At 41.3% G+C, this 27,979-nt stretch overlaps 1 protein-coding gene across 6 annotated transcripts in view; it reads left to right on the top strand.

Annotated features, from left to right (window-relative positions):
• The first annotated feature begins 3,618 nt into the window (after nt 1–3,618).
• The window catches only part of epn2 (epsin 2), a 66,633-nt gene continuing 42,272 nt past the window's right edge, over nt 3,619–27,979 (top strand). Inside the window, exons 1-3 of one of the 6 annotated variants that reach the window (XM_068056502.1) lie at nt 3,621–3,771; nt 17,681–17,758; nt 19,717–20,512. In XM_068056502.1, the coding sequence (XP_067912603.1) occupies nt 19,915–20,512 (598 nt within the window). In that variant the 5' untranslated portion in view covers nt 3,621–3,771; nt 17,681–17,758; nt 19,717–19,914. Of the gene's footprint in view, nt 3,772–3,961; nt 4,207–5,487; nt 5,511–14,344; nt 14,403–17,680; nt 17,759–19,716; nt 20,513–27,979 lie in introns of those variants that run through there. The other 5 variants (XM_068056503.1, XM_068056506.1, XM_068056500.1 and 2 more) reach the window with 5 other exon arrangements.

Below are 27,979 nucleotides of genomic sequence, written 5' to 3'. Positions count from 1 at the left end.
GCAGGAACCCTCACAACATTTAAGAAGTATTTAGATGAGCACTTGAAACACCATAGCATATAAGGCTATAGGCCAAGTGCTGGAAAATGGGATTAGAATAGTTAGGTGCTTGATGGCCGGCACAGACATGATGGGCCGAAGGGCCTGTTTCTGTGCTGTACAACTCTATGACTTCATTTTATAGTCCCTAGTTTTTGAATACTCTACAAGTGGACAATGACAAATTGTATTTTTGTAGCATCTTTAAGGTAATAAAATCGTCACAGTGCTTTAGTGGGAGCATTATAAAACAAAATTTGAGCCACATAAGGAGATAGTAGGTCAGAGTTTATGTTAAAGTTTATGAATATAAAATTCTTAAAGGGCTTAACAGAGTAGATGCTGAGAAAATGTTTCCCTTGCCTGCAGAATCAGGAACACAGGTTTTCTTTTTCTTCTTTTGGGGCTCCTTATCTCGGGAGACAATGGATACGCGCCTGGAGGTGGTCAGTGGTTTGTGAAGCAGCGCCTGGAGTGGCTATAAAGGCCAATTCTAGAGTGACAGGTTCTTCCACAGGTGCTGCAGAGAAATTTGTTTGTCGGGGCTGTTGCACAGTTGGCTCTCCCCTTGCGCCTCTGTCTTTTTTCCTGCCAACTACTAAGTCTCTTCGACTCGCCACATTTTAGCCCCATCATTATGGCTGCCCGCCAGCTCTGGCGAACCCTGGCAACTGACTCCCACGACTTGTGATCAATGTCACAGGATTTCATGTCGCGTTTGCAGACGTCTTTATAGCGGAGACATGGACGGCCGGTGGGTCTGATACCAGTGGCGAGCTCGCTGTACAATGTGTCTTTGGGGATCCTGCCATCTTCCATGCGGCTCACATGGCCAAGCCATCTCAAGCGCTGCTGACTCAGTAGTGTGTACAAGCTGGGGATGTTGGCCACCTCGAGGACTTCTGTGTTGGAGATACGGTCCTGCCACCTGATGCCAAGTATTCTCCGGAGGCAGCGAAGATGGAATGAATTGAGACGTCGCTCTTGGCTGACATACGTTGTCCAGGCCTCGCTGCCATAGAGCAAGGTACTGAGGACACAGGCCTGATACACTCGGACCTTTGTGTTCCGTGCCAGTGCGCCATTTTCCCACACTCTCTTGGCCAGTCTGGACATAGCAGTGGAAGCCTTTCCCATGCGCTTGTTGATTTCTGCATCCAGAGACAGGTTACTGGTGATAGTTGAGCCTAGGTACGTGAACTCTTGAACCACTTCCAGAGCGTGGTCGCCAATATTGATGGATGGAGCATTTCTGACGTCCTGCCTCATGATCGCTTTCTTGAGGCTGATGGTTAGGCCAAATTCATTGCAGGCAGCCGCAAACCTGTCGATGAGACTCTGCAGGCACTCTTCAGTGTGAGATGTTAAAGCAGCATCGTCAGCAAAGAGGAGTTCCCTGATGAGGACTTTCCGTACTTTGGACTTCGCTCTTAGACGGGAAAGGTTGAACAACCTGCCCCCTGATCTTGTGTGGAGGAAAATTCCTTGTTCAGAGGACTTGAACGCATGTGAAAGCAGCAGGGAGAAGAAAATCCCAAAAAGTGTGGGTGCGAGAACACAGCCCTGTTTCACGCCACTCAGGATAGGAAAGGGCTCTGATGAGGAGCCACCATGTTGAATTGTGCCTTTCATATTGTCATTTAATGAGGTGATGATACTTAGTAGCTTTGGTGGGCATCCAATCTTTTCTAGTAGTCTGAAGAGACCACATCTGCTGACGAGGTCAAAGGCTTTGGTGAGATCAATGAAGGTTTACAGTGTAAGAAAAAGGGGTTAGCCATTTAAGACTGAGATGAAGAGCAATGTCTTCACTTAAAGGATTGTGAATCTTTTGAATTCTCTATCTCGGAAAGCTGTGGATGCTCAGTCATTGAGTATATTCAAGACAGAGGTCATTACATTTTTGGGTACTCAGGCAATTAAGGAATATGGGGATAGTGTGGGAAGGTCTTATTGAATGGCGGAGTAGGCTCAAGGGGTTGAATGCTGTGCTCCAACTCCTATTTCGTATACTCCACTCATAAATGTTAGCATGGGCTAGTTGGGCCGAGTGGCCTATTTCTACACTGTTTCAGCTGCGGCACATTGTGTAGCACTCTTGCCTTTGTGTCAGAAGGTTGTATGCTCAAATCCCACTCCAGGACTTGAACATAAAAATCAAGGCCAACACCAGTGCAGTACTGAGGGCAAGCTGCACTGTTAAAGGTGCTGTCTTTCAGATGAGATATCAAAACCTGTTAGGGGCTGAAGTCTGTTAATGGATGATAAATACCTGGTAGTTCAAGATAATAGGGTGAATAGGTGTTGGGTGTTAATTATTCAAATGTGTATTTTTTTTTATTTCCAAAATATACTTTATTCATAAAAATCTGTAACAATTACATTGCCAAACAGTTTCCAAACAGCACCAAAAAATACAAACATTGCAAGGGAGATCAGTTTCCTTCAATACTGTCATGAGTTTCTTCCCAACCCTTCCGTTTCACAATTGTCATGTCAATTACAGTTTTACATTTACAGCAATTGAGAATATTAACGATACAGTTCGAGGGGTTTCCCATGGATCCAGCCCCTCAGTCCAGCTTGGTGGGGGAACCTTACACTGTGGTCTTTCCCCATTGAGCCTTTGCTGCGGCTGCCCCAAGCTTTAGTGCGTCCCTCAGCACGTAGTCCTGGACCTTGGAATGTGCCAGTCTGCAACATTCGGTGGTGGACAACTCTTTGCGCTGGAAGACCAGCAAGTTTCGGGCAGACCAAAGGGCGTCTTTCACCGAATTGATAGTCCTCCAGCAGCAGTTGATGTTTGTCTCGGTGTGCGTCCCTGGGAACAGCCCATAGAGCACAGACTCCTGTGTTACAGAGCTGCTTGGGATGAACCACTGCATCTCTTTCCACACCTGCTTTGCAAAGGCACATTCCAGGAGGAGGTGGGCGACCGTCTCTTCCCCACCACAGCCAACGCGGGGGCACTGTGCGGAGGGGGCGAGACTTCGGGTGTGCATGAAGGATCTGACGGGGAGGAAAGAGCCACCCAGGACTGGTTGGTTGTTTGGAGTGGAGAAGTAAGCTCTGTGGCAAGTAATAAACAGTCTCTAACTAAGCTTCCTGGTCTTAGTAACTTCTTCTCAAGCAGGCTTGGAAGTTCTAGAACAAAATCAAGGCTCTCTCAGGTGGGTCTTAAAAGATCCCCATAGCACTATTTCAAAGATAGTGTCCTGTCCAATATTTAGCCTTCAATCAACATCAGAAAAACAGATTATCTGGTCATTATCACATTAATGATTGTGGGATCTTGCTGTGCTCACATTGGTTTCTGCCCTTCTTATAAACAGTGACTAATCTTTTCAAAGAAAGAAAAAGACTAATACTTCCAAAGTATTTCATAGGCTCCAAAGTGCTTCGGGTGGTCATGATAGGCGCTATAGAAATGCAAGTTTTTTTTTGTTATATGACGGGGGTTCCTTACCGGAGCTGGCTTTGTGCTGCCTTCCTGTCTGTGTCTCTCTCGGTTCGTGTGTTGTTGGGGGGGGAGTGGAGACCACACCTCCGCCAGTGTGTGTTGGTGGCACCGCCGCTGCCGCCATGTTATCGCGGGGCGGACTGCAGCAGCAGCGCGAGCGCTCGCTCGGCCGTTAGCGCGGTTGGGAGGAGGAGGGGGGGGGGGAAACGCCCAGAACCTTCGAGGCGCCGGCGTGCGGGCGCGGCTGCGGCGGGGACCGAGTTGCCATGAAGGTAAGAGCGACTACCCGAGAGGGATAAAGCAAATGAGGGATAATAACGCAGAGTGTTTGGGTGCGGATGGATTTGGGGGGATGGAGTGGTAAAAAGGGAAGCAGATCCTCTTCTCCACCTCCCCCCTCCCTACCAAAAAGAAACCCCTCCTCCATATCTCCTCATCCACGAAGCGAGTGAAAGCCGGGAGGGGTGACGCAGGCTTCGACCAGTAGTCAGGCCCGCCCGGGCTTTAAATTTGTTTTTATTGTTGGTGTCTCCAAGCGGAGCTGGACACCCCACTCCCGAGAGAGAGGGAGGAAACTTCGCACCGGTTACAGGCTGCCCTCGGGAGTTAGAATTGGGAGATGATGCTTCCCCCGCCAGCTTCTGTGCCCATTGACTGTGCGCCGTCACCCCCTGGATTAGTGGCTGCAAGCTGTCAGCGTGAATGAGGTGTGTTTTAAAGTGACTTCAATAGTAGGCCTGCCGATTCATCTCCCCAGTCCCTGTGAAATTCATCATGCTGCTGCAGTTGTCTTCAGAAAATCGTTTTTTAAATCAAGCCTGTATGTTTAAAAAAAAATTATAAAAATCATCAGTTCCTCCAAAGAAGTTCTTTTTGCAAACCTCGTCATCTACCAGAAGTGCATTTAAAAAAAAAATCTTATGAACTTTGCGCTGTTTCTGTAACCCTGGACCGTTTCCCCTCCCTCCCCCATTAAGTGTAACAAGGCATATCTTTCTCCAGCTCATCAAGGCAGCTGATATACGATTTTCACAGAAAAATTGACAGAATTGGGGCTTTTGATCCCCAAATCACTGGTAATCCTAATATCCTCTACTTAAAAAGGAATTTGATGACTTTAGTCACTGTAAGCCAGTGATCCTGGTAGTTATTGGGGTTTGGGTAAGGGAAGAACAATTCACGGGATTTGAACTGGAAAAAATGTTTTTCAGGATAGTTGAGGTGATATAAAGATTGTGGGTGAAACTGTTTGCAGACTTAATGTGCATAGAAATACTTGTATTTTTATATAGCACCTTTATATAGCACCTCAGGACATTATCGAGCGCTCTATGGCAATCAAGTACTTTTGAAATCTTGTCACTGCTGTAATGTAAGGAAAATGAGGTTAAAATTCTATTGATTGTAAGCTTTCAGAGAATATATTTTGCTGTCCCTTCTTGTGCATATAGGTCCATTGTGTATAAGTTACGCAAGAATGATGATGCAAATTTTAAATTGAACAGCTACTTGTAGGGCTGTGGTGAGTGAAGAAATTTGTGACATAGGACAAGCCAGATTCTAAGAATTCTTTTGTAAATAGGTATGAATAGAAATAGTTGCATCTTTCTATTGAGTAAATTCTTGTCTGTTCAGTCACGTTGTCATTCTGACACACCTTAAACAATAACGAAGGTGTGTACTCCTACATTCATGAATGGAATCTGCCCAGATGCATGGTAGCATAAAATATTACATATTATTTTGCATTATTTGCTTACACTTGTTTTATTTGTTATTTGTGGAAAGTGCAATGCTGCTGACACCTACTGAGCAAGGGTATAAAAGCTTTCAGCTCTGTCGTAACAATTGTTTATTGATATAGGTTATTTTATAGTAGTTTTAATTCTAAGTAATTTTTTTAAGTCTAATAGTTTTTGTTCATAAAATGTTTGATTTTTCTGGATGCAATGCATTTTCAGACTTGATGGATGTGAGCTACTAATCTTCCCTAAGTAAAAAGACCCATACAGTAAGTAGAGTTCGGATCTATACTTTTTAAAAAAAAAAATGTCTAGTATTTTGGAACTCCGTATCAGCAGTGCAACATTTTGTTTGCTGTTTTAAATGCTCTTTTATGAGCTTTGTAGACCACTCCATTGGCTGGTGGATGTTGACCATTCTTAAGGATTATCCTTTAGCTTGAAAGTGAAATGTTACCAAACGGTTTGTATAAAGTTTGATTAACTTTCATGACAGAAATGGAATACAACTGGACAATTCTGATCTCACAGCTGTCATAAACATGAAGATTATGCTGCTTATGGTACTCACTTTAGATGACCTGTTACAGTGCCCTGAGAGGGATTTGGATGAAGAAGAAATATTGGCCCTACGATTTTAGCTTTCCACAACGCCAGCTGTACTATCTTTTAGTTGCATCTTAAACATTCTTCAATTGAAGGACTATGTGGCATTTCTTCAGTGCTTTGCCTGTGTTGATCTAGAATTATGCACCCAAGTTCTGATTGAGAGCTCAAACCTATTAGCTTCTGTCTCTAAGACAAGAGTGCTACCAACTAAGCCAAGTTGATGTCCAAAATGCAAATTTTCCTTACCTAAGGTGGTAATGCTGAAAACTAACCAATAACCAGTGAAAGGCAATGCAACGATCATATATTAATGATACTTATAATGCAGCGTTCCTCTTTCCACCTGTGGTCTTCTGAATCTTGGTTGCAGTAATGTTGTTCAGGTTTTAGGCTTTCTTCTAAAGCTTGCCATTTATAAGGATGATTACAACAGGGGCATCATTATATATTAAAATATAATGTAGTAAATCTTAAATCAACATGCACTTCCATCAACTTTTTCTATCTCAAATTCCTTTATCCATATTTATAATAGAAACTCCGTATATAAACTTGTCACACTTAATGACATTCTTCTGCTAGCGGTGCTGCTACAGCACCTCCCCTGGTGTGAGACTGTGATTGTGACATGACAATTTGTGGATACAGTGGGAATGCCATGACTGATGCCTTAGACAGTAGGAGGAAGAAAATGTTACAGTAACTTTTGTGATATATTTAAGCTGGGCTGTACTGTAGGTTATCAAGGATTAATGATGGGGAAATGTTTGTCACAATACAAAATGTAAGCTCACTGCACACAATCTGTGTATGTATAGGACCTTAGTAGATCTCAAAGTGCTTAAAATACAATTAATAACTTTAAAGATTATTGTTATCTACAATAATGCCTTGTGGGTGTCTCGGGAGAGAAGACAGCTAAGGGAGTAAACCCAGACAAAAATTCAGAATGGTGTCCTGCAGGCAGTTATCTGTCATTTATCAGGCAGCGTTCCGGCAACTCCTGCAGCAGAGCTGGTACCAAACAGTACTTTTTTTCCCCCCTTTTGGACAGTACTAGCAATGGTACCTTGCGCCCTGGAGAGGACATTCTAGCTTTGTAGTCGGCCCCTACAGCCACAACAAATGATGTTCAATCCAGAAGTGACATACATCCCAGGTGCAGTTCATCGTCTCCTGAGACGGATGGATGCCATCATCGTTATCTAAGTAAAAGGGGCAGTTATTTTTGTGAGCATCAGGATCTCAAACTGCAATTAAGGTGACTGATCTGTCTTTGGTGAGACTGGTTGAGAGGAATGTTAACCAGCATTTAAGAAACCTTTGTTGTTCAGATTGTGGGATCTTCAGTATGAATTACTGGATCAACAACAGCAAGAACAACTTGCATTTATATAGTGCCTTTAACACAGCAAAACGCTCAAAGGCACTTAAAAGGAGCAATTATCAAAAAAAATTGACATCGATCACCAGACAGGAACTCCTTTGTTTAACATCTATAGGATGGTACCTTGATAATGTAGAATTCCCTCAGTATTACATTGTACTTTCTTTAACACAGAACTATCAAACCTAGAGGCAAGAGTCTTAGCAGCTGAGTCAAGTTGATATGCTATCTGCGACAGTAGTTATGAAATCTAGTCCAACTGTTGATTCTTAATGTATTAAATGCAGCTATCCAGTTACGAGCTTCTAATATCTTTTCTTCAAAAGGAAGACTTTATTCGTTTAAAAGGTCTAATAATAAACAGCTGACTCGCTTTACTCATTTGACGTTGATTTTGGTATCATGTTTTACTCCCTTGTGAACATACAAACATATGAATTAGGAGCAGGAGTAGGCCACTTGGCCTTCGAGCCTGCTCTGCCATTCAACAAGATCATGGCTGATCTGATTGTAACCTCAACGCCACATTCCTGTCTACCCCAATAACCTTTCACCCCCTTGTTTATCAAGAATCTGTTTGTCTACCTCTGCCTTAAAAATATTCAAAGACTCTGCTTCCACTGTCTTTTGAGGAAGAGAGTTCTAAAGAAGCACGACCCTCTGAGAAAAAATTTCTCCTGATCTCTATCTTAAATGGGCGACCCCTTATTTTTAGTGACCCCTAGTTCTAGATTCTCACACAAGAGGAAACATCTTTTCCACATCTACCCTGTCAAGACCCCTCAGAATCTTTCTGATGAAAGATCACTGACCTGAAATGTTATCTCGCTCTCTCGCTCTCTCTCTAGTAAAGACGAACACTGTACACACCACTCCAGATGTGGTCTCACCAATGCCCTGTATAACTGAAGCATAATCCTGATTTACATGCTGTACCTGCATACTAACCTTTTGCGATTGATGCGCTAGGACACCCAGATCTCTCTGCATCTCAGAGCTCTGCAATCTCTCTCCATTTAGATAATCTGCTTTTTTATTCTTCCTGCCAAAATGGACAATTTCACATTTTTCCCACATCATACTCCATTTGCCACTCACTTAACCTATCTATATCCCTTTGTAGCCTCCTTATGATCTCTTCACAACTTACTTTCCTGCCTAACTTTGTGCCATCAGCAAATTTAGCAACCATACCTTCGGTCCCTTCACCCAAGTCATTTATATAAATTGTAAAACGTTGAGGGCCCCAGCACTGATCCCTGTGACACACCACTCGTTACACCTTGCCAACCAAAAAAATGACCTATTTATGCCTACTTTCTGTTTCCTGTTAGCTAGCCAATATCCATGCCAAAATGTTACCTCCTATACAGTGAGCGTTTATTTTCTGCAATAACCTTGATGTGACGCCTTATCAAATGCCTTCTGGAAATCTAAGTACAGTACATCCACCGGTTCCCCTTTATCCACAGCACATGTTACTTCAAAGAACTCCAATAAAGTGTTAAACATTATTTCCCTTTCACTAAACCATGTTGACTCTGCCTCATTACCTTGAATTTTTCTAAATGCCCTGCTATAACATTATTAATAGCTTCTAACCTTTTCCCTATGATAAATGTTAAGCTGATTGGCCTGTAGTTTTCTGCTTTCTGTCTCCCTCCCTTTTTGAATAAAGGAGTTATATTGGCTATTTTCCAATCTAATGGAACCTTCTCTGAATCTAGGGAATTTTGAAAAATTAAAACCAACACATCAAATATCTCGCTAGCCACTTCTTTTAAGACCTTAGGATGAAATCCATCAGGACCTGGGGACTTGTCAGCCTGCATCTCCAACAATTTGCTCAGTACCACTCCTTGGTGATTGTAATTTTCTTGAGTTCCTCCTTCCCTTCCATCTCCTGATCTTCAGCTTTTTCTGGGATGTTACTTTTATCCTCTATGGTGAAGACAAATGCAAAATACCTGTTCAATTCATCTGTCATCTCCTTATTTTCCCTATCTTAATTCCCCAGACTCACTTTCTATAGGAACAATGCCCACATTGTTAACTTTTCTTTTTTAAATAGCTATAGAAACTCTTACTATCTTTTTATATTTCTAGCCAGCTTTCTCTCGTACTCTAATTTTTCCCTCCTTATTAATCTTTTAGTCATTCTTTGCTGCTTTTTATATTCTGTTCAATCTTCTGACCTGTCACCCATCTTTGTGCAGTCGTCTGCTTTTTTTTAAAGTTTGATCCTGTCTTTAACTTTTTTTTAGTTAACCACGGATAGTGGGTCCTCTCCTTGGAATTTTTCTTTCTCATTGGAATATCTATTCTGTGTATTCTGAAATATCCCCTTAAATATTTGCCACTGCATCTCTCTCGACAAATCCCTTAACCTACTTTGCCAGTTTTTGCTAGCTCTGTTTTCATGCCCTCATAATTGCCCTTTATTTAAGTTTAAAATACTGTCTTAGCCCCACTCTTCTCTCCTTCAAACTGAATGTAAAAATCGATCATATGATTGCTGATGCCCAGGGGGCGCCTTCACTATGAGGTCATTAATCCTATCTCATTGCACAATACCAGGTCAAGTATAGCCTGCTGTCTGGTTGGTTCCAGAACATGCTGTTTTATAAGAAACTATCCCGAAAACATTCTTTGAACTCCTCATCTAGGGTACCTTTGCCCATCTGATTTTTCCAGTCTATATGTAGATTAAAATCCCTCATGATTATTGCTCTACCTTTCTGACAAGCACTCATTATTTCTTCCTTTATACCCCGTCCGACCGTGCAGTTACTGTTAGGGGGCTTGTACACCACTCCCACAAGTGACTTCTTGCCTTTATCATTTCTCATCTCGACCAAACAGCTTCTACATTCTGGTTTCCTGAACTTGGGTTATCCCTCTCTGTTGTGCTAATATCCTCATTAATTAACAGAGCCATCCCTCCACCTTTTCCTAGTTTCCTGTCCTTCCAAAATGTCATGAACCCTTCAGTATTCAGGTCCCAATCTATGTTATCCTGCAGCTATGTCTCTGTAATGGCTATCAGATTGTACTTATTTATTTCTATTAGTGTTATCAGTTTATCTGTTTTGGTTCGAGTGCTACGTGCATTCAGATACAGAGCCTTTAGTTTTGTCCTTTTATTATTTTTGTAACCTCTAGCCTTGTCTATTGATTTTACTCTTAGATTTGTACTCATTGTCCCTTCCTGTCACGGTCTGTTTATCTTTTCCCATATTAATACCTTTCTATCTTGCCTTGTCTCTAGTCTTTGATTTACCAAATTTGAGCCCATGTCCCCACTATTTAGTTTAAAACCCTCTCTACTTTCCCTAGTTATGCGACTCCCTAGAACACTGGTCCCAGCACGGTTCAGGTGTGGATGTTCCTATATAAAAATGCAGCAAGTGATTCCAGAGTTTTAGCATTGTAATTTTTGGAAGAGGAAGTGGATGGAAGAGAGAGCATACTGTAACTGAATTAACGGGAAGTCTCACTTCCCAAGAACTATCTGGATATCACGATAATTAGATGAAGAAGACCATTTCAGCTCTTAATTTATCTTTCTAGTGAGGTTCTAATGTGTTCTCTCCTTCCACCCCACATTGTAGCATACATTGTTTCTTAATTGTTTGAACATTTATTCCATATGTTGATGAGCGAAGCATTTACCTATATCAATACTACAGTTACACTTTACTGTTTATAAACTGTGTCACCGAGTTCTTCTCCCACAATTTAATTGAAAGAAATGCTTTCGCTTAACTTTTACCCTTAACAAACTGATAGTTCCATCATATCACTCTGCCATCTTTTCTAAGTTGAAAATTCAGGGGGATTTTTATGCTCTCCCCTGTAGTGGGCTTGGAGGCAGAGAGAGCATATAATCAGGTGGGATGGTGGCCAGGGAGGGGGGAAACCCCACCACCTTCCTGCCTCCGCTGAAATAAAGTTCTTTTGCCGCATAGGGAGCACAGCAAGGAAAGCCATGCTGGTTGCTTGCTGGCTCCGGGCGGGGCCCTTGTTAAAAGGTCCTTAGTTCCTGAACGAGGGACCCAACATTGGGGGTGGTGGGGTGACAGCCACCCCCCTGCCTGCCCATGACCCCTCCCGCCATGTTTTACCTATGGCCTGGATCCAATGCCGCTCCTAGGCGTCAGGTGGGTGCTCCACCAGCAGCAGTCACTGCCTCCACGGTATTGCTGCTCAGTTAAATAGTTGCCGGCCTCTGGTTGGCTGGCAGCGCTGAGGGCGGGACTTCCATCACTGGGTACTTGATCCTGTGGAAGACCTGCTGCTGTCCAGTTAAATGCCTAATTGGCACTTGATTTGGCGGGCCCCCCCACAGAAGGGGAGATGGGGTGTTCTCACCAGCGCTTTTGCCAGAGGCCGAAACCCCCATCACCTGGATAAAATCCTGGCCCTCCAGTCTTGTATTCCACTGTTTCGGCTTTGTAGTTCAACATCCTATTAGCTCTGGATTGGTTGGACATATTTGGCATTGAGTCTGCTCGGCCTCCTAGGTATTTTGCAACTTGATTCTTAAGTATTTGAATGCCATTCATGGATGTCATGCAGGCCCCCACCTGCCAAGAATGAGGCATATTAATTTTGTCATATGAACATTGATTTTAAACTGTTGCTGGGAAGAAGAGAAGGCTTGTTACAAGGGCTGCCAGACACTTAGCTGAAAAAACATTTGCATACTAACAGACTGTGCTTGTGGAGACAAAGGTCCATTCCCTGACCCCTTCATCTCACAGTGGATTTTGATCACCACTCATTGAAGGTGTAAGGAAGAGCATTCCAGAGTTTTTTTTTGAACTGAGAAGAAAGACTGTTTGCTCCTGGAGTGAGAAGACTTCTCCTGTCTGCTCCCATCTACTTCTCACAAGCCTCTGGACCCACTGAGGGCACATGAACGTCAGGAGAGAAACATCATCTACATCGAACAAGGTTTAAGAAGAATACTGGGCCCCAACAAAAAGCAAGACCTACTTACAATTAAGGACTTTACAGCGAGCTCGAAGAATGGTAACCAAAACCATCTTCAGATATTGCCTCAAACGTTTCCACTTTATTTCTTCTCATTTTTCTGTCTATCTGCATGTGTGTATCACGCATGCATGCTAGTATGGGCGCATTGCGTATCCGTAGGAGTTAACCGCACTAGAGTTTAAGTTTTTAATAAAGTTTAACCTTTTTTTCTTTAAACCTAAGAAAACCTGTTTGGCTAGTTTCTTTGCCTTATAATTGGAAGTTAGTGAAGAAGGGTTCATTGAGGGGGAGCTAAAAGCATGGTGTGTTTAAAATTAAACCCTGTTAGGGTAAGACCAGGTGAAGGCTGAGAGGGAACCCTAGACCCCTTTCTCTGGTTGTAACAATGAAATATTTTTCCGTCCTGTACAAAGCATGTTACGTTAGTCTGCATTAAATTTAATCTGCCATTGTTCTGCCTTGTATTTAATTTTTTTTTATTCATTGTCAGTTTCTGATGTCTTCTGCTGAAACTAACTTCAGGTGATTACAAAGGGAGAGAGTAATCACCTAGGAACTTTGTGTATTTTGCACTAAAATCAAGTTGTGCAAAAACAAAACTATAATTTTAAATGCATTATCTCACTTTGCAATTATGTGGCTGAGAGAACATTTATGCATTTCAGTTGTTGGTTTCTGTGCATGTCAAGCATGACATGACTCAGCCATCTTTAAAACATTATTTTTGCTAATGAACTAGGTGAGGCAGCTAAAAGTCTATGCTTTATTTGTGGCTTATCAATGTCATGAGCTCATGTCTGACGATGACACAGCATTTGACACATCACTATATTCATGCTACCTGAACTGACCATTTTGGACAATATTTTTAGTTGATTAATGGAAACAAAAGTTGTACCATTCCATAAATTATATAAATGGATGCCTTAAAGTAACTAAGGATTTGGGTTTATTATAGCACCGTATGTTATGTCTCCGTGCAACGATTTACTTTTGGAGTGCAGTAGCAGGTTTATGTGGATAAGTTAATTGACCTAGGCTTTCCACCCCCCGCCCTGATTGATGAGCATCTCGGGTGTAGGGCCAAGGGTCTTATTAACCTGCGATGCAATTTTCCTTGCCATAAACTGGCCTATCATTGGAGGCAGGCTCCTTGACTTCTACCTTGACTTATGTGGCATAAAAGTTACTGTTTAAAATCACAAATTTTGTAATTAAATTGATAAATGGTAGGAACTTTGAGATGTTTCATGAAAACTGAGACCTTATCAGAATAGTATACTGTTGCAGAATTTCCATATATTTTTGTTAAAACTTGGAATCTATTTTTAAACCTTTTGGGGTTTTTTTTTTTAAGGGTTGACCAATAAACAAATACTGCAAAACCTGTGATTTCAAGTAAACGCCACGGGGGGTTTGAATTAGAGCTATTCTGTGTTGTGACAAGAGAATTTATGATTAGCATGAGACTTGCCTGGGAGAAAAATTTTGGTTTCACTTTGAACTGTTAAAAGATGCTGGTTTTTGGACTAAAAGGAGACAGTTGGAATCTGCATATGGACCTGTTAGGAGATCAGAAGAAAAAACAGACAACTATTACCTCTCTTTAAAGAATCCTTGCTCTTGGAAAGCAAAAGCTTGTATGACGTACTGTTGCCTCCTGTACTTTTGAAGACATCCTGAATATTTGCAGAAACCTTGCATCTTCAAATGAACTTTGCATCGAATGTGAGAGTACTGAAACTTCTGTTGCACACCTGATGGAAGACCTATGTGATGAAGCCTTCTGCAGTTGAATTTCTTTGCCTACCCAAACAGACTGTTCATCAACTTTGCCTGGAAAAATTCCTAGTGGCAACCAACTGTTCGACGTTGGGACACCTCGCCAAAACAACAGACTTCTATATTCAATTTTTTTTATTGTTCCTTCTGTTCGTTTGTAACAGCTATAAACAAAAATCCCTTTCTTTCCCAGTTAACCAGTTTTTGGATGTATGTGCGTGAGGGATAGAATAATAAGGGGCTTTACGATCTCACTTCGCATATATATTTATTTCCTTATTGGTTAAGACTTGGTTTATAATAAACAGATAATTTTGTTTATTACAGAAACCTGGTTGATGTGCTTTATTCTGGGGACAAATAGAGTATCTAATTGGCTGTTTCGGTAAGTGGGAAAATTTATTGATATGTTGTGACCTATGGAGAGGTGTGATTGAATTGACAGTGCACTCCACCTGCCTCAGTCGTAACAGTACCGTATTCTGGTATGAGTACAACCAACTTGTGATCCACAGTTTTGAAACAGGGCTTCTTTAAAGCAAAATGGTGGTAGTATGAAATTCTTGTGCTGTGTTCACCTGAACTGAAAAAATGCCCAGCAGTACAATTATAGCTTTTGTGCTTCAAATCTTGGATTGTGACATAGAGCATTTTCAGCTATCTGGTAGTAAGATAAAGCACTGGTGGAGGGAGCAATGTGAGGTGATCAGATAACATGTTCAAATGTATTGGCTTAAATGTAGTTTTTCCTAAAGTGTATTGGTACCAGTATGCAACATAAGCCTTGTGACAACACAGATCCTATTTACAAAACACTGGATGATTTGATGCCATACTCAGTTTACAATTTGATCATTAGGTTGATTTAACCTACTATGCTAGACTTAGTTGCAGCTTTGTTCTGTGTTTCTCATACACAAGCCCTGCTTGTGCCACCTCAGTAAGTGTGACAAGTATGAAATTTGATTGCTTTAAGCAACTTCTAATTCATTCCACTTTGTTATCAAGTCATTCAACTTTGCAACACAGCTACTGCTGTAAATAAACACCATCTGGTATAATCTTGAAACATTGATTGAACTGTAGTAAAGCTGATTCCAAATGGTATCTTTTATTTTAACAAGCACAGTGAGATGTTTGTCATCAATAACTGTCCCAAGCATTTTATAAAAAGATTATTTCAGGATAAGGACCTGAAGTGATCTTGTGTTTACATATTTGTGGGAACTCCATTATATATCTGATTTGAAAACAAACTCCATTGGCTGGTTCACAAGTAGTGTTGACAAATTTGCAGCTTTGTTAAAGGGAGATTTTCTGTACTCATTATCCTAGGCTTCAGCCACATTTGGTGTTATTGTTTTTAGTGATGCTGGGACTTGCGCAGAGCCAAGGCCAAGCTCAATCTTTGTGCTTCAGCCTAGCTTGAAAAGTTGTCCCAATCATTAGGTAAGTTTAAAACTTGGATGGACAGGGCCAGGAAGTTACAGCCCACTAATAGTTGTGCTTAATATTTTAGTAAAATATATTTCTGGAGTATTGTCTAAAATGGTCTTTGTCTTTTTTTTTGGTGACATTATTATGCAAGTGGAATAGTAGCTAAATACATAGCGATCCACTCAGTTACGCATCCTGATTGCAGGCATATTTACCCGATGCCCTGATTTCTTTACAATATACCGATCTGCAAGCTTGGTTATGAACATTTATATTTTGCCAATTCTTAATGCATTGTATATAATTGAGTTTCACTGTAACCATACAGTGGCTGAATTCAGCTAGTTATTGAATAAATTATAATGACTTTGAATTTTATTTTTGCTGAAGTAACTCTAGTACTTTTATTTTGAAAACTGCATCTACTTTGTATTCTTGAATACATTTTAAGTAATAAAATTGATCTTGCTTACAAGTATATTCCAATGGTGAGATCCTGGAAAATGTGGACCATTTTCCATATTTGGGGAGCCTCTGTTCGGCGAAGACAGACCTAGATGATGAGGTTCATCATCGCCTCCAATGTGCCAGCTCAGCCGCCGGCCTACTGAGGAGGAGAATATTCGAGGATTAGGATATCAAACCCAAATCTAAGGTCATGGTTTACTGGGCAGCAGTGATCCCTGAGCTCCGATATGCTTCGGAGACTTGGCTAACCTGTGGCAGGCACCTCAAAACACTGGAGAAATACCACCAGAGGTGTCTCTGCAAGATCCTCCAAATCAGGTGGCAAAAAAGCAGTCCAACAATAGCATTCTGTCCAGCACCAGGGCACTAATCACCCAAAACCAACTCTGCTGAATAGGGCATGTCATTGGCAGGCCTGACACCAAACTCCTGAAGCAGCTGTTATTTTCAGTTGGTCGCAGCAGGACGCTCCATGAGGACAGCAGAAATGCTTTAGAGATGTCCTCAGAGCATCCCTGAAGAGATCACACACCCCGGTCGACTCATGGGAGTTCTTTGCTCATGACTGTCCTAGGTGGAGAAAGCTCATTCAGGAAGGCATTGTATGTCTCGAGGGACTTTGTTGGGAACATGCGGAGCGAAGTCAAGGCATGAGAGAGAGCACACAAATCTCCAAACTACTCATCTACCTGACTCTTCCTTCAAGCACCAACTGCCCCTCGTGGCAGAGTCTGCAGATCACACATTGGACTTAACAGCCATCTCAGAACCCATCAAACCAGAGTGGAAGCAAGTCATCCTTGATCCCAAGGGACTACCTAAGAAGAACAACTTGTAACAAAATACCATAATTATGTTGACACTAACTTCAATAAAGCAGAAGGGGGCTGTCAAATCTTTTTATGTATGGTTCTCCATGGCCTTCCTCAGTCTGAAATGTGATGGCTAAGTAGTTTGTTTTAACAGGCTGAGGTTACAGCACCACCTTTGCAACAAGCAAGAATAACAGGCATTGTGGTGATATTTGTTTTACAGGTTACAGTGCTACCTCTGGAGGAAATACTAACATCAGGTGTACACAATGTACTTGGAAGTGTGACTGAAATTACAGTCTTCAGGATTTTTAATACATTAGTTAATCCTAGCATTGCACACAGGGCATTAATACTGATTATAATTTTCAGGTGAAGCAAGGTTGGATCTGTGCATACAAACATCATTTAGTCTCCATTTTAAAGTCATACATTTTGCCCTTTTTAATAAAAAAAACCTCAAATACCATAAAATAAGTATAGCTAAAATGCTTATAATTTGGGAACCAAAGTAATATAGTTGGTTGGAGCATGAGAGTTTATTTACAGTACAGGGAGCTGTGCTACAGTAAGAAGCTGTAAATGCAAAATTAAGGCATTACACAAATTATCAAGAGGGTTTAATTGTAATGCAAAACGTTTGCTTAGATGGTTTCACTAAATTTGATACAAACATGATAAAAATGTGACAATGAATAAGGCTTTGTAGATAGGAAGTAATTTTCACAACTTTTTAAAATGCTAGTAGCAGCTGTGAACGTTACTTTATCAGAGTGAAAGAAAGAAACATTTAATATAACCCTAAAGGTTAATGTATTTCTGGGGATATGATTCACTTATTCCTGCTGCTGTATTGTGCATGAGGCAATGATCTGCATTTTAAAACATTTTGGTAAGATTGAATTATTAATTATATTATCTGTTTGTGTCTCGCTGTTGTAAACAGTTCGTCTAAATGACTTTATTCCATGAAGAAATTGATTTACAACACCTTCATTCCACAGTAGCTGTGAAAAACTGACTGGTATGAGCTGCCATGATCATCTTTGGTGTGGATGTGGCTTAATTATACAGATTATATATACCTTAATTGTATTGTGTATGTGAGTTCTGTCTTGTGTTGTCAGTAATGCATTTCAGTAGTATATATTTACACTTTAGCATGCTTCTGTTGAATTTTCAGTGCATTATTTTAAAGCAGGTGTTAATATTTTTATTAAGCGATTTGATGCTTATGTTAAGAGTATATTTGTTTGCAAACAAAATGTCAATTGGGTAATCTCTTATTAAGTGCACTATATCATTATGTAAATTGAAGCCACTGTATAGAGGTCGTTCTTCTTCGTTGAAGTATGTGTTTGTCAGGTTATACTGAGCTTATTCCTCAAATTTTAGAGCAGCACTGTTCCTACGCAACCATGTGCACCGTGGTGCTCTTGTAGTGAAGGAAGTGAATATTTAGCGCATGTAGCAAGCATTACCTGGTTGATGGCTGCATTAGTTAACATTCCTCACTTGTGCAGGCAGATTAGTATGGGTATTGCTGCATTTCCCAGGCCAGTGTAGAAGTCTGGGGCAACTTCAAGGAAGACTGGAACCTATTGTTTACTGAGGCAGTTCTTTACTGAGTACTGCTAGCACTCCTTTTAACACAAAGCAATTACGTTTGTTTCAACTTGCTGTTAAAATAGTACGGAAACAGGATTTAGCTGAGCCTTGTATTAGGTTTTCTAGAATAGATACTGAATAAATGAATACATGACATGCGTTATTTGCAAGACCTATTATTCCTTGCATATTTGAACTTCCAACTGCATAATCGCACCATCACTAAGACTACCTTTTTCCGTCACTTTAATATTGCCCAACTTCACCCCACCTCAGCTCATCTGCTGAAACCTCATTCGTGCCTTTTGTTACCTCCAGACTTGACTATTCCACCGCATTCCTGTATGGTCTCCCACATTCTACTCTGTGTAAACTTGAGGTCATCCAAAACTCTGCTGCCTGCTTTCTAACTTGCACCAAGTCCTGTTCACTTATTACCCTGTGCTCGCTAACCTACATTGGCTTCCAGTCAGCAATGTCTTGATTTAAAAAAAAACTCTCATCCTTGTTTTCAAATCCCTTTATATCTCTCTATCTCTGTAATCTACTGCAGCCACACAACCCTCCGAGATAGCTGTGCTCATTAGTTCTGGCCTCTTGAACATTCCTGATTTTTAATAGCTCCACTTATTAGTGGCCGTGCCTTCAGTTGTCTAGGGCCTAAGCTCTGAAATTTCCTCCCTACGCCTCTCCGCCTCTGGACGTGTCTCCTGCTTTTTAAGATGCTCCTTAAAACCTCTTTGACCTAATATCTCCTTATGTGGCTCTGTGTTATAGTTTGTTTCATAATGCTGCTGTGAGGTGCCTTGGGACTTTTTATTACATTAAAGACACTATGTAAATGTATGTTGTGTCTATACCTGTAATGCATTGCTACAAATACCAGAAAGGCTGCACTTCCATTGAATTTGAACTTTATTTCTAGAAGCAATTTCAGTACTTTTATGGAAAGCCTGATAATTCTCATTCATGTCTTTTAGTAAATGAAACAGGACATAATTGGACAATAATTTTTTGAACAGTTTACTGAATAGTTGTGTAGCTTCCTCAAAGAGTAAGTTTCAGTGTTGGTGCTGATTACCTCATTGGTTAAATTTGCGTTAATATTGGTAGAGGTGGCCATGAACTCAAGATAACTTTGTTATAATTTGAACAGCAAAACTCCTCAACAAGATCAAATTTAGCATTAATCAGTTTGGTAATTTTTACCAGTATATTTTTTAAAAGTTTTGATCCTAATGTGGTTCAATTACATGCATAGAAAATCATTGTGTTGCATTTTATATAAGATTTGATAAATGTAAATTTTTGGAAGACCATTTTAAATGCTCTAGTCTTAATAACTGCTCTTATTTAAGCTGTGTTCTTTCACAGGTAATTTGCCCAACAATGAGAATTCTCTTCGAAGAGAGGAAATGATTTTACCAGAAGACCTACAACATGCGTTGAAGTATACAAAAATTTTATGAGTGGTATTCCCAACAGTAGTTGTTGGGATTAAAAATCATTGGTACCATTTGAGTAATTGAAAGAAGCCTTTTCTACTAGATTTCCTTTTTGACCAGGGTCACCATGACTACATCAGCTATTAGACGGCAAATGAAAAACATTGTAAACAACTATTCTGAAGCTGAAATTAAAGTACGTGAGGCAACCTCCAATGACCCTTGGGGACCTTCTAGTTCTTTAATGACTGAAATTGCAGACCTAACCTATAATGTAGTGGCATTCTCAGAAATAATGAGTATGATATGGAAACGTCTTAATGATCATGGCAAGAATTGGCGACATGTTTATAAGGCTCTGACACTGTTAGACTATATGATAAAAACTGGATCTGAAAGAGTTGCACAACAGTGCAAGGAAAACATATTTGCCATTCAAACTCTAAAAGACTTCCAGTATATTGATCGTGATGGTAAAGATCAAGGCATAAATGTACGAGAGAAGTCAAAGCAGCTTGTCACTTTGTTGAAGGACGATGAACGGCTCAAGTCAGAGAGAGCCCAGGCGCTTAAGACAAAAGAACGTATGGCTCAAGTTGCCACAGGCGTGGGAAGCAATAATCAAATTACTTTTGGTCGTGGATCTAGCCAACCTAATCTCTCCACAAGCTATTCAGAACATGAGTATGGAAAATCTGGAGGATCGCCTGCTTCGTACCATGGTTGTAAGTAAACTTTTTAAAATTATGTACATTTTTGTTTTGCAGTTTCTTGATGGTTATTGCATTTTTGTAAGTTTGGGTACAGTTATCCTAGAAAGGATATACTTCAAGCTATAACACACTACTTTAAGACTACAGTATTATGGCGATTGAAGTGGTGTGTTTTCTTTTTCAAAGTATTATGACACTTGACAGTATTTTGGGATACATTTTCATGAATAGCATAAATCGGTAGCTTTGCTTATTCTGTTTAGCTGTGATTGAATAATTTTATGACTTGTCTCAGCCTAAGAGGCTGAGAGGAGACCTAATTGAAGTATGTAAAATTTTGAGAGGTCTAGATGGAGTGAATAGGAAGGCCCTATTCCCCTTGGTTGAGCAGTCCATAACCAGGGGGCATAGATTGAGGGTCAGAGGCAGGAGGTTTCGAGGGGATTCAAAGGGAAATTTTTCCACCCAGAGTGTGTTGGGGATTTGGAACTCACTGCCTGAAAGGGTGATAGAGGCAGAAACCCTCATAGCATTTCCAAAGTATTGGGCTATGCACTTGAAGTACCATAACCTACAAGGCAGCGAACCAGGCACTGGAAAGTGGGATTGGGCTGGATGGCTACTTGTCAGCTGGCGCGGACGCGATGGACCGAATGATCTCCTTCTGTGCTGTAAATTTCTGTGATTCTAAAGTTTTAAAGTTCAAGTTCCAGAGGAAAATTTAGATGTAAGATGCTCCAGATTACAGGGAGGTAAAGGTGTGAAGAAGTATTATGAGTGAGTGATGTGGGTTTCAGTAGAACTGGGAAGGTGATCTAGAGTTATCCACCCAGTGGGGAGAAGATGGTGGGTATGGGAAGAACACCGAGGTATTGGGTGTGTGGAAAAGTGGGATGAGACACAAACAAGCCTGATAGATTGTAAGTATGACGCACAAAAAGTCCACACAGCCACAAGAAATACAAATTACTAGTGGATCTCCCATGGCATTATTTAGTGGAAGGTAGAAGATATGTTTAGTAAGTGGCTTTGATCATTCTAATTGAGGAGATATGTTGGGCTGGATTTTACGCCGGGCGGATGGGAGCTGGCCACCGACATAAAAGTTAGTGGCGAACCCGCTTCCACCCAGCCTGGGGATCCGACCCGTATTTTACGGGTCCCTGAGCTTTAACTGTTCTGAGGCGGGACTTCCTCCTGCTTGAGGGAGGATGTCCCGCCTCATTGAGCTGCCGGCCAATCATCAGGCTGGTAGCTCTTAGTCCCAGCAGCACCACTGAGAGCGGTGGCCACTGCTGGGACTGCATCCGAGCTGAGGACATGGAGCCATGACTAAAGGTATGTAAGGGTTGCCTTGCCGGGCAGATTGGCCATGCCTGGCGAGCCAAGAGTGGTCGTTTGGGGGGAAGGAGGCGTCTCGGGTCCTGGGGGTGGTTGGGGAAGTGGGTGCGGCCCTCAATCGGGCACCTTGTGCCCAGTTCACCAGTCTACGTCCTCCTCCTCCTGAAGTCTGTTATTCCCTACATTGTTTACATGTGTATTATGTCAGCCAGCTGTTGCTAGTTTGAATGGAATTCTAGTTGTTTGGAAGAAAATAAAACCCAGGCCAGTTTCTATTCCACTGAATTTGGAACTGTTTTGCCTTAAACTTGCTTAGATTTCCATTTTTTAAAGTAAAATTCCATATTTTAGAAAGCAATTTGATCCCAGAAATGTGCATCTGAGATGTTTGGATAAGTGTAGCAACTGTGGTGTGGTGTTAAGATTGTAATCAACAAATAAACCTTCCGTAATTAATTAATAATTGAAAGCCCACACAAACACTGCAGCAAGGATGGGCAATAAATGCTAGCAACGCTCACATCCCAAGAGCAAATAAAGAAAAAAACTGACTCCTCGACAGAATGAATTTTTCACTGCTGCCACCAGGTGGAAGTGTGAAATGTGTACACATTTGTGTGTTGACTTGGAATGGATATGAAAATCAGGCAGGGCATAAAATAGGCAGATGATCCACCACTGGCCATTTTCCTCCTGGTGGTAAAAGTGAAAATTAACCCCAGTGTCAATTGATTCATTTTGTACTACCATCTGCATCCTATAATAACCTGTTCACTCTCCAACAAGCTTCCAGTTAACTGATATAGGTGCAATTTCTGCTGTCTTCCACTGAAGCAAGTGTTCATGTAGTTGTAAGAAAATGAGGAATGCCTCATCTTTTACAAGCTTTGTTCATTTTACATTTTAATGTACCTTATGGCATGCTTTTGTGAATTCACTTATTTTTATATGCCTGATGGGAACACCGTATGTAAGACTAACATTTATTGTAGTTTTGTAATGTGATGTTTTTCAAATCTCTTGTGTTGACACATGGTGCATTTAATTCTACACAAGCTTCCCACTGTTTATGTAGATCTTCTCCAACTCACATTTTCTCCTAATAGAAGGGTAGACAAAAAAAGATAATTAAAGGAGGAACTCTAATACTTCTCTCTCAATGGTAATTCCACAAGAGGCAATGTGAACATTGCCAGTTGTAATCCAATATTGTAAAGAAGGAAGATGCTGTATTTAAACTGTTCTGAAACTATAATTGGAAAAATCAATGCATGAATATTCTTTGTTTTGCATAGTACTGGATTAACAGGACTCATCTTCATGCCCTAGCTGCTTACTATTGGCTTTGGAGTTTGAAAGGGCTAGATAAAAATATGTGCACAATAAATAGTTTATTGCCTGCTGCATAGCTTATAAAAAGTCTAAATAGCTTCTTAACAAGATGATGGGAAGCGTGGTTCAATATATGTGAAAGCACACTTTTTATCTTAACTTTACCTTTGTAGAGATGAGGGAGTGGATGTAAAGAGGCTGCAAATTATCTATTTTCTTCCCCACCCACCTTAGCTGTACGCTGCAAGGTGTGATTCCACTTTTGCCGACTCTGTCATACTGTAAATCAATAAATGTCTTTTTTTTTAGAAAAAACTAGTTGAAGCTAAAAGTTGGATGTAAAATTAATTGAATAAAAGATTAATTACAAAAGGAAACAATAACAGCAAATTGAAATGTACAAAGTAGAATGCAAACATTTAAATAAAATGAAGCTTTCCCTGTGAATAGCCTATCTTGTCTGCAAATATTTCAGATTTTTTCCCGCATTTATCAAAATATGTGTTCTAACTGAAACTGTTCATTGTTGCCATGCTACTGTCCCAATTTGGAAAAGTTTTTAAAGGTTCTTCTATTATGTGATAGCATAACTTTTAGAATTATAGAACTTTACAGAAGTAGACCAATAGGCCTTTCACACCTATGCTGGCTGTCTAAAAGAGCTATTCACTTAGTTTCATTCTAGTGCCTTTTCCGCTTACACATGTCAAATATTTAGTACAATATATGCTTAGCTACAATAACCAGCTTGCTTGAGTTTTTGATGAGGTAACAGAGAGGGTTGATGTAGTGTACATGGACTTCCAAAAGGCATTTGATAATGTGCCACATAACAGGCTTGTCAACAAAGTTAGAGCCCATGGAACAAATGAGACAGTAGCTGCATGGATACTAAATTGGCTGAGTGACAGGAAACAGAGAGTAGTTGTGAAGTTATTTTTCAGACTGGAGGAAGGTATACAATGGGGTTCCCCAGAGATCGGTGTTGGGACCCTGCTTATCTTGATATATAATGATGACCTAGACTTGGGTGTACAGGACACCATTTCAAATTTTGGAAATGAGACAAAACTTGGAAGTATTGTGAACTGTGAGAAGGATAGCAATAAATTTCAAGAGGACATAGGCTGGTGGAATGGGCGGGCAGGTGGCAGATGAAATGCAGAAAAGTGTGAAGTGATTCATTTTGGTAGGAAGAACGAGATGAGGCAATATAAAATAAGGGTACAATTCCAATGGGGGTGCAGGAGCAGAGGGAGCTGGGGGTATATGTGCATTGGAGGGCAGGTTGAGAAAACGGTGAACAAAGTATCTGGGCTCTTGGGCTTTACAGATAAAGACATAGAGTACAACAAAAGGAAGTAAAGATAAACAAGTATAAACACCTAGTTCGGCCTCAACTGGAGTATTGTGTCCAGTTTTGGGCACCATACTTTCAGAAGGATGTGAAGGCATTAGAGAGGGTGCAGAAAAGATTCATGCAAATGGTTCCAGGGATGAGGAAGTTCAGTCACGTGGATAGTTTGGCAAAGCTGGGTCTGTTCTCCTTGGAGAAGAGAAGATTAAGAGGAGAATTGATTTAGAGGTGTTCAAAATCATGAGTGACCTGGGCAGAGTAGATAGGGAGAAATTGTTCTCAATTGCTGAAGGATCCAGAACCAGATCCAGAATCATTTCAGATGATTCACAAAAGAAGCAACAATGACATGAGGAAAAACTTGTTTCCACAGCCATTGGTTAGGATCTGGAATGCACTGCCTGTGAGTGTGGTATAGGCAGATTCAATTGAGGCCTTCAAAAGAGAACTGGATAACTATCCTGAAGAGAGACATTTTGTAGGGCTATGGGGAAAAGGCATGGGAGTGTGGGACTAAGTGGGTTGCTCTTGCAGAGAGCTGGCACTGACACGATAACCGAATGGCTTCCTCCTGTGCTGTAACCGTTGTATGATTCTAACTACTCAACACAAGATTTTCAAAATCACAGTGACTCCTGACGATGCGGAGCATGCGCAGAGCGATTTGTGGACGTCATCATTTGCCAGTTTACCAGCATGCGCGCAATGACGTCCTCACCCCTCAATAGGCGTGATCACCGGCTCCCTCTTCCCACGACCCCTGCTTCAATCGTCTCTTTCAATTTCCCATTCCATCCCGCCTCACCGCTACCTTCCCTCTGTCCCCCGCCCACCCCACCGCTTGCTCCCAGCCTTATTTCTTCCCTCGGCTGATCGCTACCTGCCCCGCCGCCCAAAGAATCAGCGGAGGGGGGGGTGGCAGCATGGCCGGTGAGGGGGGCAGGGAACGAGCTGCCAAAATGGCAAGGTGGGGAGTGAGCGGCTGAGGGGTGACTGTGACACGGGAGTGAGCAGCCAAAGCGGCAAGGTGGGGAGTGAGCGGTCGAGTGGGGGTGAATGGCAAGGTGGGGTGCTGGTGGCTGAGGGAAGGCATTGGGAAGCGAGTGGCGAGCAGATGGGCATGGGAGGGAGCAGCGAAGAGAAGCGCAATGGCAGGAGGCAGCAGGATACTATTGGGGATGGGATGGAGGTGGCGATTGCAGCCATTGAGGGCATTTGGGTTTAATTTGTTTTTTGTGACATATTGAGCAGCACCATCTTTATTCCTAGCAGATGCCTGAGACGTCGCAGGCAGTGACGTTTCAGTGGATGAGGCTGCATTTGCGCATGTGCCAGTACTGCGCCACCTAATGGTTGCATTGTCAGAAAACGCAGCCTTTCAATAATACAGCAGTATCTTTCAAACAGTAAACAACTTGGGAGTATTTTATTTCTTTTAGTTTTTATACTTGTCAAGGTAAGAGAAGGCAGCTAACAACGTAAATCATACCTCAGCACCGTCCTCTTGAGAGGGAAGGAGCAATGTTAGAGAATTTTAACAATTCTTGTAACTTACTGTAAAGTGTTTGCTTATCTCCTAAACTCTCTATTTGGCTGTATTTAGAATTGTCATACCAAATTGAAGTCTGGTATTGGGAGCACAAAACTTTGTTTATTTTAAATGTTTGAAATGGACCTCCTTTTAATTTCTAGCTTCTCTTTCTGTATCTGCAGTGTGCCCTCCAGAGTTTCCCCAGGGACTCTGGTTTTTTTCTATATGGCGACACTCAATAATGTTGTTCGGAATTATGGGTTCGGCTTCATATGTAGGCTAATGACATTCAGCTCTAGTTCTCAGTCATTATGGCACAGAAGGCCATTGAGCCGATCAAGTCCATGCCGGATCTCTTGACCATTCCAGGGAGTTCCATTCCCCTGTTTTATCCCCATAGCCCTTCTCTCAATTACCTGGTCCGTTTCCTTTTGTAATCATTCATCATATCTGCCTCTACCACTCTTGTAGGCAGCAAGTTCCAGGTCATTGCCATTTGCTGTGAAAAAAAGTTTGTTCTCACATCTTCCATTCCCCCTTTCCCCCCCCCCCCCCCCCCCCACTCCCGTATCTCTTGCCCAAAATCCTAATCTGTGCCCCTTAGTTCTTGTACCATCAACTAATGGGAGCAGCTTTTCTTTGTCTGCCTTATCTAACCCTGTCATAATCTTGTACATCTCTTAACAGATCTTCCCGCAACCTCCTTTGGTCCAAGGAGAGCAACCCAGCTTCTCCTGCCTAACCCTGCAGCTAAATTCCCTCAAGCTTGGAACCATTCTGGTTGATCTCTTCTGCACCTTCTCAAGGACCCTCACATCCTTACTAAAGTGTGGTGACCAGAACTCGATGTTGTGGCCTAGCCAGAACTTTATAAAGGTTCAGCATAACTTCACGGCTTTTGTACCTAATGCCTCTATCTGTGAAGCCCAAGGTCCCATATGCTTTGATAACTACTCTCAATATGTTAAGATCTATGCTGTATATGTTGCCTCTCCCTGTCCCTTCTTCCAAATAGCATCACCTCACATTTCTCCTTTTATTAAATTCCATTTGCCACTTGTCTGTCCATTCTGCTAGCCTATCTGTGTCCTCTTGCAGTTGATAGGTATCATCCTCACTGTTTGCCACAACTCCAAGTTTGGTATCATCTGCAAGTTTTGCAATTTTACTTTATTCCAGTATCCAAGTCATTTTTACATGATAGATAATATATATATATATATATATATATATTCAAAAAAAAGCAGTGGTACGAGCACTGACTGTTGGGAAACGCCACTGTCTACCATGCTCCAGTCTGGAAAAACAATCATTTGCCACAACTTGTTCTTTTCTGTCCATAAGCCAAATTTTTTTAATGTAAGCTGACGCTGACTCTCCTAATCCATGAGCTTCCGTTTTGGTAACCAGCCTTTCATGTGGTACTTTGTCAAAAGCTTTGTTAAAATCCATATCTGCAACATCCACTGCATTCTCAACCTTCTCTGTTACTTGATCAAAAAAATCAATTAGATTAGTCAAACACGCTATGCCTTTTGCAAATCTATGCTGGCTATTAATCCAAGTGCCTGTTAAATTTTTTTTCCTGATTATTGTCTCCAAAACCTTACCCATCACCTTTCTTTGTTCCATAACAGCTCCTCCATGCTGTTAAACCAACATTATCGAACACGTTACAACTTTCTCCAACTTAATGTTGGGAAGACCAGTCGTTGTTTACATCCCCTGCCATAAACTCTTTTACCAGGATTCCATCCTCTGCAGCCATTTGCTGGGGGATGAACTAGATCATGGTGACCTGTTCAACACAGAGCTAAGCTTGCATTCCTCAGTCCTATCCATCACCAAGTCTACAGATTTCTACCTGTACAGCATTGCCCATCCTTGTTCCTATCTTAACTCCTCTACCCTGAAACCC

This window comes from Heterodontus francisci, chromosome 24, assembly GCF_036365525.1.
Source record: "Heterodontus francisci isolate sHetFra1 chromosome 24, sHetFra1.hap1, whole genome shotgun sequence".
Classification (NCBI taxonomy): domain Eukaryota; kingdom Metazoa; phylum Chordata; class Chondrichthyes; order Heterodontiformes; family Heterodontidae; genus Heterodontus; species Heterodontus francisci.
This window is presented reverse-complemented; position numbering and strand designations above follow the sequence as displayed.